Source organism: Schistocerca serialis, chromosome 6, assembly GCF_023864345.2.
Source record: "Schistocerca serialis cubense isolate TAMUIC-IGC-003099 chromosome 6, iqSchSeri2.2, whole genome shotgun sequence".
Taxonomy (NCBI): Eukaryota; Metazoa; Arthropoda; class Insecta; order Orthoptera; family Acrididae; genus Schistocerca; species Schistocerca serialis.
In genome coordinates, this window is record NC_064643.1 from 758,875,580 (window position 1) to 758,897,783 (window position 22,204).

The following is a 22,204-nucleotide window of genomic DNA, read 5'->3' on the forward strand; positions in this document are numbered from 1 at the left end:
GGAGAACGTCCTCCATTCAAATAAACAAGTATTGCAGAACGTCAGAAATAATTACGGCCAATGTTAACAGCATCTCTAGTATCGTAGATGGAACTTCAACAATACACTGTTATTACGCCCTCAGTTCAAATTTTCTGAGCTGTAATGCAGAACCTCGACCCCCTGAGATACAGAGACAGTAACTTCAATTTGAACAATAATTTTGTAGAAGAGTAAAATAATATTTCGCCGTTATTACGCATCAACGTACGTATACCAGCGGACGGCTTTGGACTGCAAAAGTTTACTAGAAGTCTGGATTAAACTCGGCTCCCAGAACATGTTAAAGCAAGGAACAATAACCAAACTTGGTTCAAAGAAAATATTAAAAAGAAATAATCAGATTTATTTTTTTATAACGCTCTTGCCACTTAGTATTGAATTGTACAAAACCCAACATAAGAAACGCATCAGGCTAACGTCGCGAGAGACGTTGTATTAGGTACGTCGATAGGGAAGTGTTAGAGCATATTAGTAAATCTTTTCATTTGGCAGAAGCCTAGTCATATAACTTTTCTGTATGGTCTCTAGCACTCGTTCATAACTTACAGGTTAATACAAGTAACAGTAGCGCGACGGTGGATATTTTGTTCATGCGATCCATTCGCGCTTTTTCTCTCGTTTTTATTGCGCTGCCCTGCCCTCGAAGCATTTTGGGAATTTCGTTGCACTTCCGTAGCAAATGAAAACATTGTATGCAAATTCGACCCACTATCTTTGCTAATTTAAAGACTACAGCTGGAAGCTGGGTACACTTTCTTTTTTACTGTGGAATGTATTAGTTAGTCGGAAATACCTCATCGGCAGATGTGCAGACCACGAGATCCACGCGCCTTTCGCTACAGCTGCTCTCCAACCCGTGACCGGTACAGATTTCCCGCAAGTATTGCCACAGTGATGTCCGTCCACTTCTGTCCGCATTTCGACTCAACGATTATCGGTAATTAGTCCCTAACTTTGCAGCACATAGTCTTCCTTCGTTTTCAGGTGGGCGGGCTAACGACAACAAGTAGTGTGTTAATATCCCATTTTAATTCGTTGAGAGGACCCGTCTTTTCGCTATGTAGCGCTAATTTATTGCACGTGTAGCGCACTAAATACCCAAAATGGGCATTGGGTATGAGTATTTCGTTTCGAATCTGCATTATTGTCATATCATTACGTCTTCCTTACGTCATGTCCTCTTCCCTCATTCATTTCTCTTTTCCCTCCCACTCCTATTCGTACGTTTTGTTAACCTATGATTCTATTCTGTCTTCCGCGTACCTGTCTTTACTCAACAATTTTTTCCGGAATTGTACTATCTTTCACTTTTTCTCTCCCATTCATTCTCTCTCTCTCTCTCTCTCTCAAAAACACAGACACACACACACACACACACACACACATACACACACACACACACACACAGAGAGAGAGAGAGAGAGAGAGAGAGAGAGAGAGAGAGAGAGAGAGAGGAGGATACATTGCACGAAGAGAGGAAACTAGTAAGAAAACGGTCCATTTCCATCCCAAGTGATGTCAACGTTACGGTGGAATGGAGAGAGCTATGAATTCGCAGCAACGCGCAGAAGATCCCCGCTATTGGTCAGAGTGCTGCCTCGTAAACTGACGAAATTTTTTTCTGCACCAGTTTTATCCTGCCAACAAGGTAAAATCCACGCCCAAGACCGATTCTGACTAGTCTTTCAGGAGACCTCCCTTGCTTTTTAATTTTTTATTGGCAGCCAATGAGTTATATTGATATCTAGTAATACAAAGCGAACAAAAAAAATAGCTTACAATTTTTTTACCAACCTTGTAAACGTGTCAATATAAAAGGCGGATTTCCTAGTTGACTAAAAACACGCATAAGAGTTTGTAAATGTTTTTAGTTCTTCCCTGATAATAACTGCGTTATTGAAGTTGGCAGCGGATACATCAGTTTTACCACACCTGTGGAATGACGTGATGTATCCGAAGAAAATATGATTGATGTTCTCCTCTTCGCCTCATGCTTACAATAGGTACGGTGCATGTCGGATGCGATGCGGATCTTTCCTGAAGCAATCGTGATTAAAGCTCAGGCTTGCGAACGTGATCCTGCAACTTGTTGAACATCGGCAGTTCATATTCGTGACACACTGGTAGTGAAAGCCGTACTTGTGAGAAAGCTCTACCACCTCTTCCAGAAAACCCCTGCTCTTCTTTGTTCCATACTCCCCTATCTGAAGATCTAACTTTTGTGCCGACATACAAGCACATTTCAAGTTTCTCGTTGATGGACTGCCCTACCGTAGTGACAATAGCCAACGAGATAGACGGTGCGCGGGGAAAGCAATTGTTGGTAAGTCTACGAGTGAGCTCAAATTTCTCTGATTTCACCATGTCTCTTCGCGAGAACACATAGCGGGATGCTACATGTTGGTTGCCTTTCGTAGAAATGAATTCTCACGGAAACTTCACGGTAAGCAACACCATGACGCACGTCTCTCTTGTAGTGTCTGCCACTGCAGTTCAGTGAGCATCTCCGGGACACTTCCGCGCTTGTTAAATGTATTCGTGAAATAAAGCTCTGCTTGTTTGTATCTTCTCTATTTCCTCTATCGGTACTACGTTGTATGGGTTCCAGACTCAAGTACCAGTCGAAAGAGAGTTTTGTAAGCTACATCCTTTGTGGGTGGATTGCATTTCTTGAAGATTTTTCCACTGAATCTGAGTTTGGCATCTGTCTTTACTATGATTGGTTTACTGTAGTCAGTGAATTTGGAATAGCTTCCTACATATGCTGCCAAATATTTAACACATAATTTTAGCCGGATGTGGACAAAGAGCGTAAAGGCACCGATTTACTTCTACGCTATTTTTAAAATAGGATGGTAAGTGATATATGTACCCAACTGACACATTTTTATTTGTTATAGATTAATGGAACTTAACGACACATTAAGCCACTTCCCAATATAACTGAACATAAATCTGTTTTTTATTCAGATGAGTTTCTGTATATTCATATCAAGACCCATCACTAGACTCTTTGTAATCGATGTATTTTACATGATGATATGAGAAATGTCATAAATGCTTCATTTTGGACATAATTAGATGTGCAACTCTTGTACTTTAATAAGTAGCTGACTGATTATATGCCCGTGCCGCCACAGTTTTCACAAAAAAAAAAAAAAAAAAAAAAAAAAAACCAACGTTCTCATAAAGCCGAGTGTTAAATGGACAGACTGTTTTAATTTATGGCTTCAATCAATCAAAATCCTTTGACAACGTATTGGAAAACAGTTATTCTTGTGTTTTTAGTAATAACGCCGTAATATTACACAATCGCTTCATGAGTACCCTTTATATATCTGATTAATGCAGTTTTTGTTGGATAAGACATGGATACTTGCTGAATATTAATGCACGCAGTATGTGCGTCTCATCATTCAGCTTTGCCTACTTTGGTCCTGTGCAATGTCGAATTCTCGTCTTGTAGCATCTGCTCTCTAGCGGTAGCACTACAACGTTAGCAGCACGGCCGCTGCAAATATTTTTGTACTGTAGAGTTCCCAATCGCAACTAGATATTTAGTATTGAATTTTTCGGATGCATTTGTCTCTGGTTTGTTGTGCCCATTAACAGTGGTCCCCTCCTATTCCTATCACAGACGTCGAAATGGAATAAAGAATAAAACCGAAAAGTGTGCAAGCGCTACTGAAGCTGACATAATCCAGAAATAATATTTAGACCCGAATACCGAGCGTTATGAGAGTCTTCGTGTGATGATAGCACACATACATAGAGGGAAATCATGAGGACCGAGTCGAACCACCTTTTCACTATTGATCGAATATTACCTCTGCTTGACAGGTAATTAGCAGAAACGACTAAAATCCTAAGTCAGAGTTACTCAAAGGGGTTAGCGTATACGAACTCCACTCCGTCTCGTGTAGAGTCGATAAAGGAGGGCAGTGGTGCCGCGGAGGGGGATGAACTCTTCTAGCTATACAAATGTTGGGCTGTAAACACAGAAAAAGAAAATAGGACAAGGAAATAAATAACATTTGCCTTTGTATCTGAGCCATTTTCAGCATAGAGGATATTCATTTTGCTTGATCTCCAATTTTAGACTAATTCAGTTCAACATTTCCGATTTTCCGTGAAACTAAGCGATAATTAAATGTTGCTAAGGCTCACTTCTAGCTAAGCTGTGGTCATCTTTGCCAACATTTCGCTTGACTAAGGAAATGAACGCTATTTTATCCAATCTTTTCATACTTACCCAACTCCCGGGTAGAATGAAAAGGCCTGTTCTCCGATCACAAACTTTGACCACAGTGCATCTTTGCGTCGAAGTGATGTCCTGGGGAAAAAAATTCGTATTTGAAAACACTGGTGAATCAGATTGTCAAATTATAAATATAGTTTAAAGACAACTATAACAAGAGAAAAGCTTCCGAAAAATAGATCTAAAGGAGTTCATAGATTAAGAGGACGAATGAAGAGCTTAATCTTGGTTACGTGAGACATAAAACTAAACAAGAGTGACTCTTAGCTTGGGAAAGAGCACGAACACTTTAACGCTTACAAAGAAAGACTCGTGCATTACCATCAGTATTTCGGTGTTGAACTTTGTTTTCCCAGCTTTAAAAAACACCCCCTCGAATCCAGAAATGAGTAAACAACTGGCTGAAAAGGGCTTTGCTCTACTGCAGCCCGCAGTCTCTCGTATAGGTGGAATATAATAATGTGAACATCCAAACTGGATTATGCAGAAATGTTAAGAGGGATTAGGGTTAAAAGTCCAATTGACGATGAAGTCATAGGAGACGCCGTAGAACTATGCGCCAAGTAAGAGAAGCTCTGCGGATTTGGAAATTAAATTTAAAGAAACAAATTTTTGAAAGAAATACGAGGGTCACTCCAAAAAAATGCACACTATTTTTTTAAAACACAGTTTTCATTCTGCATGTTTGAAAGTTTTACAGTGCGTAGATACATCCTTCCTGTTTGTTTTCAAACTTAGTTCAACCTATTCCCGTGAGTGGCGCCGTCACAGCATGTTTCCAAGATGGCTGCTACACTTGATGCTCGTCAGAAGCAACGTGCTGTCATAGAATTCCTGTGCTGTGAAAACGAGACAGTGGGAAACATCCACAAGAGGTTGAAAAAGGTGTATGGAGATGCTGCTGTCGATCGCAGTACAGTTAGTCGGTGGGCAAGCAGGTTACGTGATGAAAGCGGGCACGGCAATACTGAGGATTGTCCTCGCAGCGGCAGGCCTCATACTGCACACACTCCAGACAATGTGCAGAGAGTTAACGAATTGGCGACTGCTGACAGACGTGTCACAGTGAACGATTTGTCACGCTACGTTGGGATAGGGGAAGGAAGTGTTTGCAGAATACTGAAAGTGTTGGCGTTAATAAAGGTTTGTGCCTGACATTGGCTCACAGAGAAACAAGAAAAACGGTATGCACCGAACTTTTGGAACAGTACGAGAATAGTGGAGATGAAATTCTTCGAAGAATTGTGACAGGTGATGAAACATGGCTCCATCATTTTTCACCAGAGACGAAGAGGCAATCAATGGAGTGGCGTCACGCAAATTCACTCAAGAAAAAAAATTCAAAACCACACCTTCTTCTGGAAAAGTTATGGCTACGGTGTTTTTCGATTCCGAAGGACTCTTGCTTGTGGACATCATGCCAAGCGGAACCACCATAAATTCTGAAGCATATGTGGCGACAACGAAGAAACTTCAAGTTGGTCTGAGTCGTGTTCGACCACATCGGCAAAAGCAGGATGTTTTGCTGTTTCACGACAACGCACGGCCACATGTCAGTCAAAAAACCATGGAAGCGATCACAAAACTCGGATGGACAACACTGAAACACCCGCGTTACAGTCCTTATCTGGCACCATGTGAGTATCATCTCTTTGGGAAACTGAAAGACTCTCTTCGTGGAACAAGGTTTGAAGATGATGACTCCCTTGTGCACGCTGCCAAACAGTGGCTCCAACAGGTTGGTCCAGAATTTTACCGTGCGGGTATACAGGCGCTGGTTCCAAGATGGCGCAAGGCAGTTGAGAGGGATGGAAATTATGTTGAGAAATGAAAATATTGTTCCTAAAGGATGTATCTACACACTGTAAAACTTTCAGACGTGTAAAATAAAAGATGGATTTAAAAAACAAAATAGTGTGCATTTCTTTTGGAGTGACCCTCGTAAATACGTTAAGTGAGATGCAGAAGAACATACATCGTTATTCACATATTAATGTCAAGAAATGAAAGCAGAATGTTATTAACATGGAGTTCGGTATTTGTTAATAGACTGATCGGCCAGAACACTGTGACCACCGACCTACTATCGATATAAACCCGTCCAGGCGATAGCAGCGTCACGTGGCGAGGAATGACTGCCAGTCAGACACACGCGCGGTGGATATGGTGTGAGTGAGCGTGCTGTCCGCGTGTACGTAGAATGAGGAAGGTGATCGATCTATAGGAGTTTGACCTAGGGCCGATTGTGATGGGCTGGAGGCTCGGCACGAGCAGTTCGGAAAGTGCACGACCTGTCGAATGTTCGAGGAGCGCTGTGGCGAGTGTCATCAAGACGTGGCGAAACCGAGGTGAATCCATGTCCAGACGTCGTGGAGTTGGTCGGCCACCCCTCATTACAGATATCGGACTTCGTGGCCTGGGCAGACTGGTAAAACAGGAGTAGTGACGGAACTAACTTCAGCCTTCAACACTGGGCAGAGTACAAGTGTTTCTGAACACAGAGTGGACCGAACACTCCTAACATCTGGCCTCCGCTGCCGACCACCCATGCATGTGCCAATGTTAATACCACGACATTGTCAACTACAACAGAAACGAGCAGATGACCATCGGCATTGGACTTTGGCACAGTGCAGAGCGTTGGATGGTCTGCCGAATCCCAACACCTTCTTCAGCATGCTGATGGGATGACGCGAATCTGTCGTCTTCCAGGCCAAATGCTTCTTGACACCTGTTCTGCAGCACTGAGACAAATTCGCGGCGGCTCCATTACGCTCCGGGGAACATTTATGTAGGTGTCAATGGATCCAGTGGAGCTCGTGCAAGGCACCATGATGGCCAAGGAGTATCGTAAACGGGTTCCAGATCACATGCACCCCTCCATGGCGGTCATGTTTCCCGACGGCAGTGGCATTTTTCAGCAAGCTAATGTACCATGTCACGAGGCCAAGACTGTGCTGGAGTGGTTCAAGGAACAAAGTGGCGAGTTCCAAATGATGTGCTGACCCCCCAACTGGCCAGTCGAAAACATCTGGGATGTGATTAAATGTGGCGTCAGAGCTCATGGCCCCCCTCCCCATAATTTACGGGAATTAAGTGGCTGGTGTGACCAGGCGTGGTGACAACTCCCTCCAGAGACGTACCAAGGCCTCACTGTTTCCATGGTACGACGCGTCGCCTCTGTTATCCGTGACAAAGGTTGACATACTGGTATTAGGTAGGTGGTCATAACGCCCTGGCTGATCAGTGTATGTCCTTTTAGTCGAGTAGTTAAGTTGACAGCGCATACTGCCACATATCGTTTATGTATTGATTTTCTACGTTCACTAGTTAACACTTACTGCAAGTATCACTTGTTTCGTTCGAGTGTACAAATACCAGCTTTTGTATTCAGAATGGCGATGAAGATCTTAGATTTGTTCCTGCCGCTTCCTACGTTTTGGATGAATGCTTGAGAGTCCCAGTTCTTCTTGAACTGTAACCTGACTTCGCCTTCCGTTTACTCTTCTATTTTATGCGTCTGAATCACTCCACAACCAAATTTACCTGAAGATTTGGGTTATATAACATACCCTTCCAGATGACTTGTTTTTGACATCTATTAAATAATTTACATATTGTAGAATTCTATCTTCTGTTGTTCCTAGGATCTACTCTGGTGTGTGACACTTTAAACTACACAAATTCTTTGTGTACGTGGAAACTACCATGTTACATCGTGGCTGAGATTCCATGTTTAACTGTGGGCGCCCACTCAGAGTAAAACAACCGTTATGTTGACGCCCGGTTCAATTTTACTTTACTTTACATGTCGTAAGTCATCTTCTTTGGAACGCCAAAGAATGGCATGATTGTGCCATCCAGTTAAAAATAAACTAAACTATTGCTCCGTCTTTAGAGATGTCGCTGTCCAAAAGAGATGAAACTGTACATAAAAATGCTTTAACCTGTTCCTTCGACTTCCTAATTTTTGAAAAGGTGCTTACAGTTCTGCAGATGCATATTACCTTCGTTTTCGGTTTACGTTCCTAATTCAGAGATGTCAGTCAGTCCACAGTCAAATTTACTTAGACGTTAATAGAAACACTGGCGTTACGCAGCAGGAATCAGAGATTTAATGATGACACGAAGTAGAAACTCGACATCAACAGCGTAATTGCATCACTTTGCCTGTTATACACTTCCCAACTTCCTGACGGAACAGTCGTTTTCTTGCTCATAACGGAATATTAAGTGAGAGAGTCTTCTGGAGAAACGTTTTTCAGCCGCGTCAACCATCTTTACCCCTCCCCTACTTCCGCTCTGTGCTTCGCGAGACCTATTGTAATAATGACTCGGTTTCCACAAACATTGTGTGATGAAATAATTCACTCCATTTGCATCTCAATTTTATCCATACCTTTTCCCTTTCAAAGTGGAAAGTGTATCATTCTAAAGTAATCGTTTGTACGTGTTTTTCAGAATCGCCACAAACACAAGCAGAAGGACAAGAACCAGTACAACCGTTCAGAGGGCGGCAGCTTAAGCGACAGTTCCGGAAGCCTCGCTAACCAGGTAAGAGCCGCCCGTGTCCACAAGACTTTTACTTTAGTTTAGAAATCTGTATCGAATATCCTTCTCTGGAAGTTTTTCTGTTATATTTAAATTTGCGTAGTATTCACTGAACACGTTGCTTTTGAATTCTAGAACAGATGGTGAACGAATTCAAAACATTTCAGCTGACTTAAATTTGTGTACATAGTGCAGTATTTTATTAATTACCTTAACATTCTTTTTCTATAGCCTACGTTCTAGAAAATATTTTATTTCTGATTTCGCCGAAACTTGTCTTCGTGAGACCACGGCTGTGCAAAAAATACAGGTTAATTCTTAACAAAAAGTACACATAGCCGTCAGCCCGGTGGCGGCTGACTTTTCTTCCCTTTTCAGTAAGTATTAACCAATATTCGCTTCATATTAGATTTTCTAACATGACAACATTACTATAATTATTTGTATTATACTGCTACCAGTCACACTTATATTCATTTATTTATGAATATAACGCTAAGCGTTCGAGCAGGCTTTGCTCTTCTTCAGGCGTGCATTGCAGACCTGTTATTTAATGATAAAAGGCTTAATTAATCTAAATTGACAAAGATGGTTCCATGTTGTTTGTCGAATTTGACAACACACAGGTTTTGGCGGTCCAAAGCTTCGTTCACATTGTACACTTGCGGTGTTGTTACTATAGCACTGAGCGGTCTGACGTTAGCTTGTACGTTCAGGGTGAAGCAAATAAAAGTTGCCCGGAGAACAGGATTCCAGATTACAAAGAAAGACAGCAGAGGAAAGGAAATACGGTACTAATCTGACTACAGCAGTTGTTTAAAGTGACCACCATTCATCTCTTGGCATTTTTGGGTCCTGGTCAGAAAGCTGCTGAAGGCGGATCGGAGCTGAACTGCTGGAATTGCTGCAGCTTCATCCGAAATCTCCTGCTGCAGTTCTTGAAGTTATGAGGATTGTTGCGATAAACCTTAGACTTGGGGGCTCCCACACAAAGAGATCGCACATTGACAGACAAGATGATTTGGGTGACCACTTAGGGCTACGACCAAAACTGTATACATTATTACGTAAAACTTTTACCTGACGACTCTGTCATACATGAAGATTGTGAAAAAATGGTCCAAGGTTTGGGCGGCTTCATCAGCAGTTGCTCCATCCTGTTGGAAGTAAGTGTAGGTCTTTTGCTCCTCCGCCAATGCTGCCGCAAGTGACTTCCAAATGTCGACAACGTAACGCGCAGAAGTCTGCGTCTCATGAAAGAAGATGGGACCGTAACGCAGCGTGCAGACACTGCACACCAAACCTCAACCTTCTGATTACGCAGTGGTGTTTCTTCGAAGTTATGCGGACTCTCGGCTCCCCAGAACCTGTGATTCTGTGAGTTGACATAACCACTCAGATGAAAGCAAGCTTCATTAGACACAAAGAACAGATCCATGTGCAAGTATTCATTGTTATCTCAGTGGACAGCCACCCACGAAACTGTATGCGCTGAGGAGGATCTACTGGTTTTAATGCATGAGTAGCACACACTCGGTAGGGATGCATGTGCAGGTCCATGCGGAGTATTTGTCCACATGATCGACGGGATATGCTGGTTTCTTGATCTGGGAGGACTCTGAAGCATTTTCTGGTGAACTGCTGCCACATTTTCTGGTGTGCGGGCACGTTTCGGAATGTTTTTCGTCTTGTTCGAAACGGATCCTGTCTGACGCCATTTTCAGACCAAGCATTGCATGGCACTTCGACACCCTCAAACATCTCAGCAAACAACTGACCACACCATTTCCACGACTTTGTTGTCATGCACTTTCCACAACGAATACTTGCTGCTCCAGTGTGAATACCATCGTCCCTTTTGCACTGCTCCACTCAAACTGATACAGTCCCCACTTTGTTCAGAACTGGTGTGGAACACGTGGCTTTCGTACCGGTGGCGTGCGCGGTGCAGGGTGTGGTTTATGAATACAGTAACGTCCAATCGTATCCCCTCGACCGGTGCACTTTTATTTGCCCCAGCCTGTATTTGACTGCACAGATCGTTTTTGCTGGAAATGAACTTTACACACTTATAACAGTATGGCGGCTTTGCAAACAATCATTTCACACAGTCATGTTTTTTACAATTACCTACTATAGACACTAACAACAAAACCACCATCTTTTCTAGCAACGCAAAAATGTCTTATGGCTCATACACCTAAATGTAGACCGGGTGAAAATAAAAGTTTTAAGGAACACTTTCTAAGGTAAGAGTGTGTATTTGTGTAACAGCAAATTATTTGCTCAATACCAACTATACAGAAAGATTCAAAAAGAATGTTGTTATAATGAGCGTGGCTTAGGGTTTCGGAAAATCGCCGTTAGATGTCAGTCAATGCATCATCACAGTTCGCAGTCAGTCAGAAGTAAGACAGCGTCCGCTCATCAGAAGGCGCTTTGTGCGCTGCAGTTCGCAAAGTGTGGGCAAGTGATTTTGCTGCAGCATTCTTTTCGTCGGCATTTTGGTATTGATCAGTTCCCAAAAATATTCGTCGTTGGTATCGCCAATTTGAAGAGACAGGCTGCTTGCGCAATGGTCAGAGTCCGGATCGGTGTCACACTCTTGATGACATGGTGGAAAGAATTAGGCATACGTTTGAGCGAAATCCACGAAAGTCTACTCGTCGCGCAAGTAGAGAACTGGCAATGCATCACACGACTTTATGAGCTCCACCGCACTGGCACAACAGCGTACGTCAATTTCACGGTGACACTCTGAATCAACGCTGAATAGGGCGCACAGGACCCCGAGAGACTGTCCTGCATTCTTGGCTTCCAAGATCGCCAGGCATGACCCCGTGTGATTTTTTTTCTGTGGGGATGTGTAAAGAAAAGTGTACTTATCTCCCTTTTACCTCGTGGCATAGAGAAAGTTAATATCAGGATACCAGCAGCCATAAATTCTGCAAAGCAGATGCATTGTGTAAAGTTTATGACGAATTTTGCCATCGTCTGGATGTTGTTAGTGCTACTGCTGGTGGACACTTGGAGCATTTGTTATAGCATAGCTAAAGCTTTAAGATTTTGTTAGTATTTTGCAATGTATCCCATGTCTGTAGTATGCTATTATGAATAACTATGGAGTTTGAAAAACAAGTTTTTCTTTTTGAAACACCCTGTATTACACAAGTGGAAAAACGTTAATGACAAAAGTAACTTTCGCATGATGTACCACTGCCAAGTACAGTAGCTCCTTGGACCATACGTAGAAAGAACCGAAGGTAACTCAACGAAATGTGAATGAGACGAATACAAATAACGATCGTGCTCGACAGTGTTCCTGCGTGCATTGCCTATTCTCACCCCTCGGCATATCAGCACATGTCCAGCATTGCAAAGATGAGTGTTTTGGTGGTCCATGTGCTATGGTGTGGGAGACATAATATTGCATGGGCGTGCTGACCCCCAAATCTCTGAACATAGTATACCCATCCGTCAACGTTACTGTGACCCTGAGCTCCTTCTCCATGTACGTATTGCAGAGGTGCATTGGGACATTACTTCATTTTTACGGATGGCAACGCGCGACCGCATGGAACAGCGCAGGTGAAGGAGCTCTCGGTATGAGAGGATATTCGGCGGACGGACTGGTCTTCCCGTTTCCCCAACTTAAATCCCACAGATCACGTGTTGGATGCGTTGTGGATTCGTACTGCAGCACGTTCATTTGCACGAACGACCATCCAGCAGGAATGAAACACCTTACCAAACAACTCTTTACCAATCTTGTGGCCAGCGTGGGAGAACGTTGCAGACCGTGTTAACCACACATCCTATTAACAACCGTGTCTCGACTTATGTAAGGTCCAGGGGATCACCACGAATCGCGGTGACGCCAGTGTAATAATTGTCTTTGAATAAATATGTCACTTCTGTTAGTCTGTGTACTTCTTTCCGTTATTTCTGTGCTAGACTCTAGCAGATCTTGCTATGTATGGTCCACGTCTCATCAAGCTATGTTACTTGGCAGTGACACATCATTCGAAAGTTACTTTCGGCCTTAAGGTTTGCACAACAGTGATTACAACGTTTACAATTCTTGTTAAAAACTGCACTTTTAGGATTACATCCGTTCTCGTCTCATGTAAAAATGTGTTAAATTATAATCCTCTCTACTGATATTTACGCTGTCGTCTAATTAGTATATAGAGTTGACCCTCTGTATGAGAGTGGGCCAGAATCTCATTTGCGAGAAGCAGGGTGTATTCTGTTTGTTCCGAATTAACTGCTGTAATAGTTTTATACAACAGAGCATGTGTTGTGCACCTTGATTCTATCGTTGCAACAAGAAACAATTACAAGAAGGGGTGTCATATAAAAATAAAAAATAATTACTTACACGGAAGACGTATGTAGATGTTCAAATAACAAATGCCAAAAACCTATGATGCTCACCTTTCCTGATTTGACACACATTATATAATTATACATCTTTTGGTAAAAGGATTCTGCCTTGGGAAAACATAGTTTTTATCTTTAATGTCCATATGTATTCCTGTGATGTTTCACCATCGTCAGTGGGTTCATATTGTTTTTATGGAATAACAGATAAAAGTTTTACATGATAATACATGCATTTTTGGGATTATCGTTGTTGTTGTTGATGTTGTTGTTGTGGTCTTCAGTCCTGAGACTGGTTTGATGCAGCTCTCCATGCTACTCTATCCTGTGCAAGCTTCTTCATTTCCCAGTACCTACTGCAACCTACATCCTTCTCAATCTGCTTAGTGTATTCATCTCTTGGTCTCCCTCTACGATTTTTACCCTCCACGCTGCCCTCCAACACTAAACTGGTGATCCCTTGATGCCTCAGAACAAGTCCTACCAACCGATCCCTTCTTCTAGTCAAGTTGCGCTACATACTTCTCTTCTCCCCAATCCTATTCAATACTTCCTCATTGGTTATGTGATCTACCCATCTAATCTTCAGCATTCTTCTGTAGCACCACATTTCGAAAGCTTCTATTCTCTTCTTGTCCAAACTATTTATCGTCCATGTCTCACTTCCATACACGGCTACACTCCATACAAATACTTTCAGAAACGACTTCCTGACACTTAAACCTATGGTCTATGTTAACAAATTTCTCTTCCTCATGAATGCTTTCCTTGCCATTGCCAGTCTACATTTTATATCCTCTCTACTTCGACCATCGTCAGTTATTTGGTCCCCAAATAGCAAAACTCCTTTCCTACTTTAAGTGTCTCATTTCCTAATCTAATTCCCTCAGCATCACCCGATTTAATTCGACTACATTCCATTATCCTTGTTTTGCTTTTGTTGATGTTCATCTTATATCCTCCTTTCAAGACACTATCCATTCCGGTCAACTGCTCTTCCAAGTCCTTTGCTGTCTCTGACAGAATTACGATGTCATCGGCGAACCTCAAAGTTTATATTTCTTCTCCATGGATTTTAATACCTACTCCGAATTTTTCTTTTGTTTCCTTCACTGCTTGCTCAATATACAGATTGAATAACATCGGGGAGAGGCTACAACCCTGTCTCACTTCCTTCCCAGCCACTGCTTTCCTTTCATGTCCCTCGACTCTTATAACTGCCACCTGGTTTCTGTACAAATTGTAAATAGCTTTTCGCTCCCTGTATTTTACCCCTGCCACCTTCAGAATTTGAAAGAGAGTATACCAGTCAACATTGTCAAAAGCTTTCTCTAAGTCTACAAATGCTATGAACGTAGATTTGCCTTTCCTTAATCTAGCATCTAAGATAAGTCGTAGGGTCAGTATTGCCTCACGTGTTCCGATATTTCTACGGAATCCAAAGTGATCTTCCCCGAGGTCGACTTCTATCAATTTTTCCATTCGTCTGTAAAGAATTCGCGTTAGTATTTTGCAGCTGTGACTTATTAAACTGATAGTTCGGTAGTTTTCATATCTGTCAACACCTGCTTTCTTTGGAATTGGAATTATTATATTCTTCTTGAAGTCTGAGGGTATTTCGCCTGTCTCATACATCTTGCTCACCAGATGGTAGAGTTTTGTCACGACTGGCTCTCCCAAGGCTGTCAGTAGTTCTAATGGAATGTTGTCTACTCCCGGAGCTTTGTTTCGACTCAGGTCTTTCAGTGCTCTGTCAAACTCTTCACGCAGTATCGTATCTCCCATTTCATCTTCATCTACATCCTCTTCTATTTCCATAATATTGTCCTCAAGTACATCGCCCTTCTATAGACCCTCTATAAACTCCTTCTACCTTTCTGCTTTCCCTTCTTTGCTTAGAACTGGGTTTCCATCTGAGCTCTGGATATTCATACAAGTGGTTCTCTGTTCTCCAGAGGTCTCTTTAATTTTCCTGTAGGCAGTATCTATCTTACCCCTAGTGAGATAAGCCTCTACATCCTTACATTTGTCCTCTAGCCATCCCTGCTTAGCCATTTTGCACTTTCTGTCGATCTCATTTTTGAGACGTTTGTATTCCTTTTTGCCTGCTTCATTTACTGCATTTTTATATTTTCTCCTTTAATCAATTAAATTCAATATTTCTTCTGTTACCCAAGGATTTCTACTAGTCCTCGTCTTTTTACCTACTTGATCCTCTGCTGCCTTCACCCCTTCATCCCTCAAATCTACCCATTCTTCTTCAGCTGTATTTCTTTCCCCCATTCCTGTCAGTTGTTCCCTTATGCTCTCCCTGAAACTCTGTACAATCTCTGGTTTAGTCAGTTTATCCAGGTCCCATCTCCTTAAATTCCCACCTTTTTGCAGTTTCTTCAGTTTTAATCTACAACTCATAACCAATAGATTGTGGTCAGAGTCCACATCTGCCCCTGGAAATGTCTTACAATTTAAAACCTGGTTCCTAAATCTCTGTCTTACCATTATATAATCTATCTGAAACCTGTCACTATCTCCAGGCTTCTTCCATGTATACAATCTTGTTTTATGATTCTTGAACCAAGTGTTAGGTATAATTAGGTTGTGCTCTGCGCAAAGTTCTACCAGGCGGATTATCGTTATTATATTCAAAACATTTTAATTAAATATTAAAGAAATGAGTGAAAATTCACTCTGTAGCGGACTGTGCACTGCTTGACACTTTCCGTGTGCCAGACGAGAGTCGAACACCCGACCTTGGCCTTTTGCTGGAAATTACTGCACCGATTGAGCTATCCAAGCACGACTCACGAACCGCCTTCACAACTTTACTCCCACCAGTACTTCATTTCGTACCTTCCAAATCTCACAGGACTTTCACTGTGTCCCGTTTCGGCACACGGTTTATATCTCCCAGACAGCTTAGAAATATACAGATGTCTGTGTAGCTTTCTCTTGTCTGCAATACAGTTGGTGTTTTCGTACTTTTTGTCATCTGCAACTAATTAGGACTTCTCTAGAGCATACTGAACGAAATTTTGGACCTAAAATTCTCTATGTTGTTGCTAGACTATATCATTGCAATTATGTTTATATTATATTCTGTTGTTATTCGTCTGTTAATTATCTTTTAACGTTTGTTGTTTAGGTTACTGTAACAGCGTCTGAGATTTTTCTACTTACAATGATAGGCTTTGTAAAAAGGCTTTTCTAAAAAATCTCAGAATTGAGATGAGCAGTGTTCTCGTATTAGCTATCCCAGAACTAGCTGAAGGAAGCCATCCAACATAAAACCTATTGGGACACTGGAAATAAAAGTTGGCCCTGACCTATGATATATGTTACATGCTGTGGAAATTTATAAAAGAGAAACGAAATCCGAAAATTTTAAACTCTCGAAGAAATCCGATGAACTGACTATAAGTAAAAGGAGCGATATGAAAATGGACAGGTGTTTTCAAGCATTTTTGTGTAGTTGCCGGAAGTTACTGTAATGTTAAGTTATACCCAACATTTATTACGTAGAATTAGGGCTATGACGAACAAGACATTTTTAAGAATGAGATTTTCACTCTGCAGCGGAGTGTGCGCTGATATGCAACAAGACATTTTTCAAGACATTTTTAATTTAAAGCAATCTATGTCGAATAGATTTGTGTGTATATATATATATATATATATATATATATATATATATATATATGTGTGTGTGTGTGTGTGTGTGTGTGTGTGTGTGTGCGCCCCTCTGTGTAATATAGGGCTGTAGTCTTTCGCCCCTACTGTACTTCGAACCAGAGACAGAAATAAAAGTAAGCATCAGGGTGAGATTAAAATTCATTGAGAAAAAGGATATCAATGATAAGGTTCCTGATGAAATTGCTATCCTCAGCGAAAGTCAAGAATTACAGGAGCTACTGACTGGAATGAACAGTCTAATGAGTACAGAAAATGGAATCGAAGAAAGAGGAAAGTATTTAAGCTTTCTTCTCCATTGCAAATTACCGCACGCAATACTGATTCAGTTCAAGAACAACGAGAAGCTTAACATCAGAACTAGAGATCACGAAGCAGACGAAGTTAAGGAATTCTACTTCTTGGACATCAAAATAATCCCTAACGGACGGAGCAAGTATGACAGAAAAGGAAACTAGCATTAGCAAAAAGGGCAGTCCTGACTTAGACTACCAGTATCAAACACAGGTCTTAATTCGACGAAGAAATTTCTGAGAACATACGTATGGAGCACAGCGTTACATCGTAGTGAAACATGGACTGTGGGAAAACCGGAACAGAAGAAAATCGAAACATTTGAGCTGTGGTGCTACAGAAGAATGTTGAAAATTAAGTGACCCGATAAGGTTAGGAATGAGGAGATTCTCCGCAGAATAGGCGAGAAAAGGAGTGTATGGAAAACACTGAAAATAAGAAGGGACAGGATGATAGGTCATGTGTTAAGACACCAGGCACATGACTTCCACGGTACTAGAGGGACCCGTAGGTGGTAAAAACTGCAGAGGAAGGGAGAGATTGGAATACATTCAGCAAAAAATTAGTTTCAATGGATGACTTTGGCTGCTTTAAACTCCATTGTTACAATCAAAAGCTCGTTGTCACAGTAACTGTTGTTCACAGTACACACAACTTCATATTATTACGTAGTTAGTTGTAGCCTTGAGTTCCAACAAACAGAGCGCCGACTTGGTCCCAATATGAGAGCCTCTTTCGCCCTCTTTAGCTGGCGAGTTACTTTGTAACGTATTGAAGTATCTATAGTTGTCTGTAGAAGTTTGTTTAATGTGTAATTTTGTAACATATAGCTTGATGAAGATTTGCTGAGAAATCTTAACCGGTATTGAAATTGTTTGTGTGACACAAAGCTGAAAAAGGTATTATGCTAAGTCTGTGTGTTTTTAAACTCGTCGTTGTTTACAGTATTGACAAAGAAATGCTGCTAGTCTGTAATATTTACACACCCAACTACCACTGGTAACGAATGGCACTTCCTTACTCTTTTGTGGTAGTCCTTTTTTTGTTTTCTGTCGTTTCATAGTGGCTTGTATACTCTTGAGATGTGGTTCGCCTAACGCGACTAAATGCGGCACAATAAAAACAGCCTTTCTTTTAGTTGGCTTGGACGAATCATATCCCTAAGGGTCTTTTATGATGATCGTATCATTACCGAGTGGGGTCACTATTAACATATAACGTGATGTAAATTGATCACTCGTAGCTCCCGTGTAAGGAGACAATTTATTGCTTGGTTTGCTAGACGCAGGACTGCAAGAAATGAACCATGGTACCCTAACTAAACTCCATACGACATCGTTCGCTGTTAGGGACTGCATAAAATTTGTAACACTTTATAAAACAGCGACTATAAATTGAATTAAGAATTTCATACATATATTCGGAGAGTTACGAGGTGGCATTACCACATTTGAGAATAACTAGCAGCAGTGCTATTATTTTGCGATGGCGCCACAGTCACCTTTGATGATTCTTCTAGCAATCTCGCGAGGCAATTTCCAGCAGACCTTCTCTACGGAGAATCGGTTAATGACTTCTAATACTCCTCGTTTCCATCTTGTGGCCTGCGACCGACACATGTCAAAAGTCGGAAAAAAGCGTCTCGATAGCTATCCTCACTGCAAAGCTTCTCCGTTACGCAAGGTCATACGAATTTCAGGGACTACATGACTAGAAATACATGATTTCTGTATGTGCAATACCATGCATACAATAAACGTACTATGTCACCTGTCGCCGCTTTCGTTGCTGTGGGCAAGGGCACGCTTCCTAAAGAGGGTGGGGTTGGCTGGGGGAGGAGACCAAAGTGCGAGGTCATCGGTCTCATCGGAGTGGGGAAGGACGGGGAAGGAAGTCGGCCGTGCCCTTTCAAAGGAACCATCCCAGTATTTGCCTGGAGAGATTTAAGGAAATCACGGAACACCTAAATCAGGATGGCCGGACGCGGGATTGAACCGTCGTCCTCCCGAATGCGAGTCCAGTATGCTAACCACTGCGCCATCTCGCTCGGTCACGCTTCCACAACTAAACGGTCATCTTGACGTGCGAATGTCGAACATTAAAAGACGGTCAGTTGAATCCTCCTCAGAATAAGATAGGGGAACGTAAACATCCAAAACACATCAAAAGTTCAGCAACAATTTGAAGTGAAACATTGGTTCTAGATTAAGTACTATGAACTCCAAGCAGAGCACCGATGAAAAGAGACACCATACATGACTTAGGAGTCAACGAAATGAAACTCATGGACAGAAGGTGAGAGAACTTGTTCATTTGCTATCTGCGATTCGACTGTCAAGTACATATTTAATTTCTTAGCAACCGGGAACTGCAATCTTACCAACAGTGTGTTTCTGAAACGACAATGAGAAAACTGAAGTAATGCTTCCCGTCCATTTACAGGAATGTTTGCAGCCCAGAATTCTAGCCCAACAGTTTTGTGTCTGCAGACAATCTAGTCCAAGCAGTGAGAGGATTCTGTACGAACGTTCGTGTCCCTAACGTGATGTGATGGTTTCGTCTAGGTACGTCACTCGACTACTGATCGCTGTGTCTACTTCCTCGGCTTCTCAGCGTGCACAGACTCCAGAGCCTATCATCCAAGATCAAGTAAATATCGCGTCATCATAATCCCAACACAACAACTTACTTACTTAGCTCACACCGACAAAATAAAAACGCTCTCAGACTCCTTCTCCACTGCTGCCATCCGCCTCTGAAACAAGCCGCCCTCCACTCTACGCACAATTTTTGTCAAAGAGAACGAATTATTTTCTGCAGTCATTATCATAATTCCCTGAAATGTAAATGTACATGGCCATTTCTGATTGTCAAGGACTGAAGAAAATGCTAATTTCGTCTCTTAGTTGTGCTTGTTGTCTCTTTCCGTTTTACAGTCTATCATGTCATACTATCATATTTTTTCTCCATTGTTTGTATTCGTACCAGTTTCCCTCATTCGATTTTCTTTCCATTTCCCATCTCTTCTTTCACGTCTCTTGTTGCCACGCCAACGGTCTAGATCCACTCTTCACAAGTAAATACTCGTAGTGTTTTCCTTAAGTTTATATTTACTGTTATTAAGTGTTTGAGCTTACACTTACTGATGACAGCATGTTCGTCTGTTGAAGTACGAGGGGTGTTCAAGTAATACATTTTTATCTAAAAGCATGATGTTTTTATTCAGGATGCCAGTACGCCACACTATTTTCCACGCGCCTGGCTGCAGAACCTCGTTTTTAACATACACTCCCGTACCTGACGGGGGGGCTGTATGCCCTCGTGGTACCACTCTACTTGTCGACGTCGGAGACAACGTGTTGCTGCATTAACAACCCCCATCATCCGGCATCAGTCATTGGGCCAAACAAGTGCGAGATCCTGGCTGTAGGGTGGATGAGGAAGAACAGTCCAAGCAAGTTTTGTAAGATCGTCCCGGTTGCGTAAACTTGTGCGAGACCTTGCGTTGTCACGCAGAAGGAGAAGTTTGTATTCATATACATATGGCGACGAACACGTTTGGAGTCGTTTCTTCAATTTACTGAGGGTAGCACAATACACTTCAGTGTTGATCGCTGCACCATGAGGGAGGACATTAAACAGAATAACCCCGTCAGAGTCCCAGAAGGCGGTAGCCTTGATTTCACCGGCTGACGGTGCGGCTTTCAACTTTTTCTTTGGAGGACAGGTGGTGTGGCGCAACTCCATGGATTGCCGTTTTGTTTTGAACCCATGTTTCATCACATGTGACGGTGTTGGACAAAACTTTGTCACGATCAGTCTCCGTAACGTGCAAGCAATTCCACACAGATGGTCCTTCGTTGCTCTTCTATGGTCTTGTGTTAGGCGGTGAGGAATCCAGCGGGCACACACCTTTCAGTTCTCCAACTGGTGAACGAGTGCGTCATCACTAGCAACAGAGTTGGCCAGCTGAGCAGCGATGTGTTTGATTGTGTGATCCGCCGATGACCTCGAATGAGAGTGTCAGCACGTTCCGACACTGCAGTAGTCACAGCCGGCCGGCACGTGGGGGACCGGACGGGTTTGCGCCTCACCCGACGACTCACCGTGCCCTTATTCACTGCCAGGTCGCCGTAGACATTCTGCAGGCGCCTATCGATATCTGCTGTGATCTGGTTTTCCGCCAAAACAAACTCAATGACGGCTCTCTGCCTGGAACGCGCATCCGTTACAGACGCCATTTCGAAGGATACGTTTAGCGCCGCGACCTGTCGGAACTTATGCAACTATAGGGGCTGAAGCGGGAATATTTCACAATGTCCCACAACAAATTCCGCATTTTTTCAACCGAAACTGGCTGAGAAAAAAAAAGTTGCATTACTTATTGAACACCCCTCGTATTCTCGACCGTGAAGCTATAATAAGATAATTTCTCGCATGTAAGACTTATGTGTGTCATACCAAATGCAGTGATAAAACATAAGGAATGCCTGATTAGGTTTAAGCCAGGGCCCCAATCTCCAATCAAATCAGAAAAATGAAAATAAATACAATAACTGAATTTTTGCATCTATATTCAAAGTATCGCGTGGATACTTACGAATAGATTCATGCTAACTGATCCAGCCTACCATGTTCCACGGGTGAATGTCGTGGGAAGAATGACTGTCAATAATTCTCTGTATTGGCTCTAATTTCTCAAATATTGTCGTCGTGGTCATTACGCAAGGTGTATGTGAGAGGGAGTAATATGTTGGACTTTTCGAAATAAAAACTATTTGATGGAGTTGCTGGCATCTTAAAGCTTTGCGCCGTCGAACCCAGAACGTGGTCTTCGCAGCGCAATCCTCTTACCTATACACCAATCTACGCGAACCTCCCGACCCTCCCTCACAGTTTCAATGTGCCACGAGGTTTCAAAATAGCTTGTACTCCGCTTCACAGTTGCAGATTAATTCCATAAATAGTATTTATTCAGAAGAAATAAAA

General features: G+C 42.2%; 1 protein-coding gene across 1 annotated transcript in view; it reads left to right on the forward strand.

The window, feature by feature from the left end:
• LOC126485071 (uncharacterized) overlaps positions 1-22,204 on the forward strand; it is a 777,137-nt gene that overhangs the window by 302,706 nt on the left and 452,227 nt on the right. Inside the window, exon 2 of the mRNA XM_050108674.1 lies at positions 8,762-8,854. Coding sequence (XP_049964631.1) covers positions 8,762-8,854 — 93 coding nt within the window. The remainder of the gene's footprint in view (positions 1-8,761; positions 8,855-22,204) is intronic.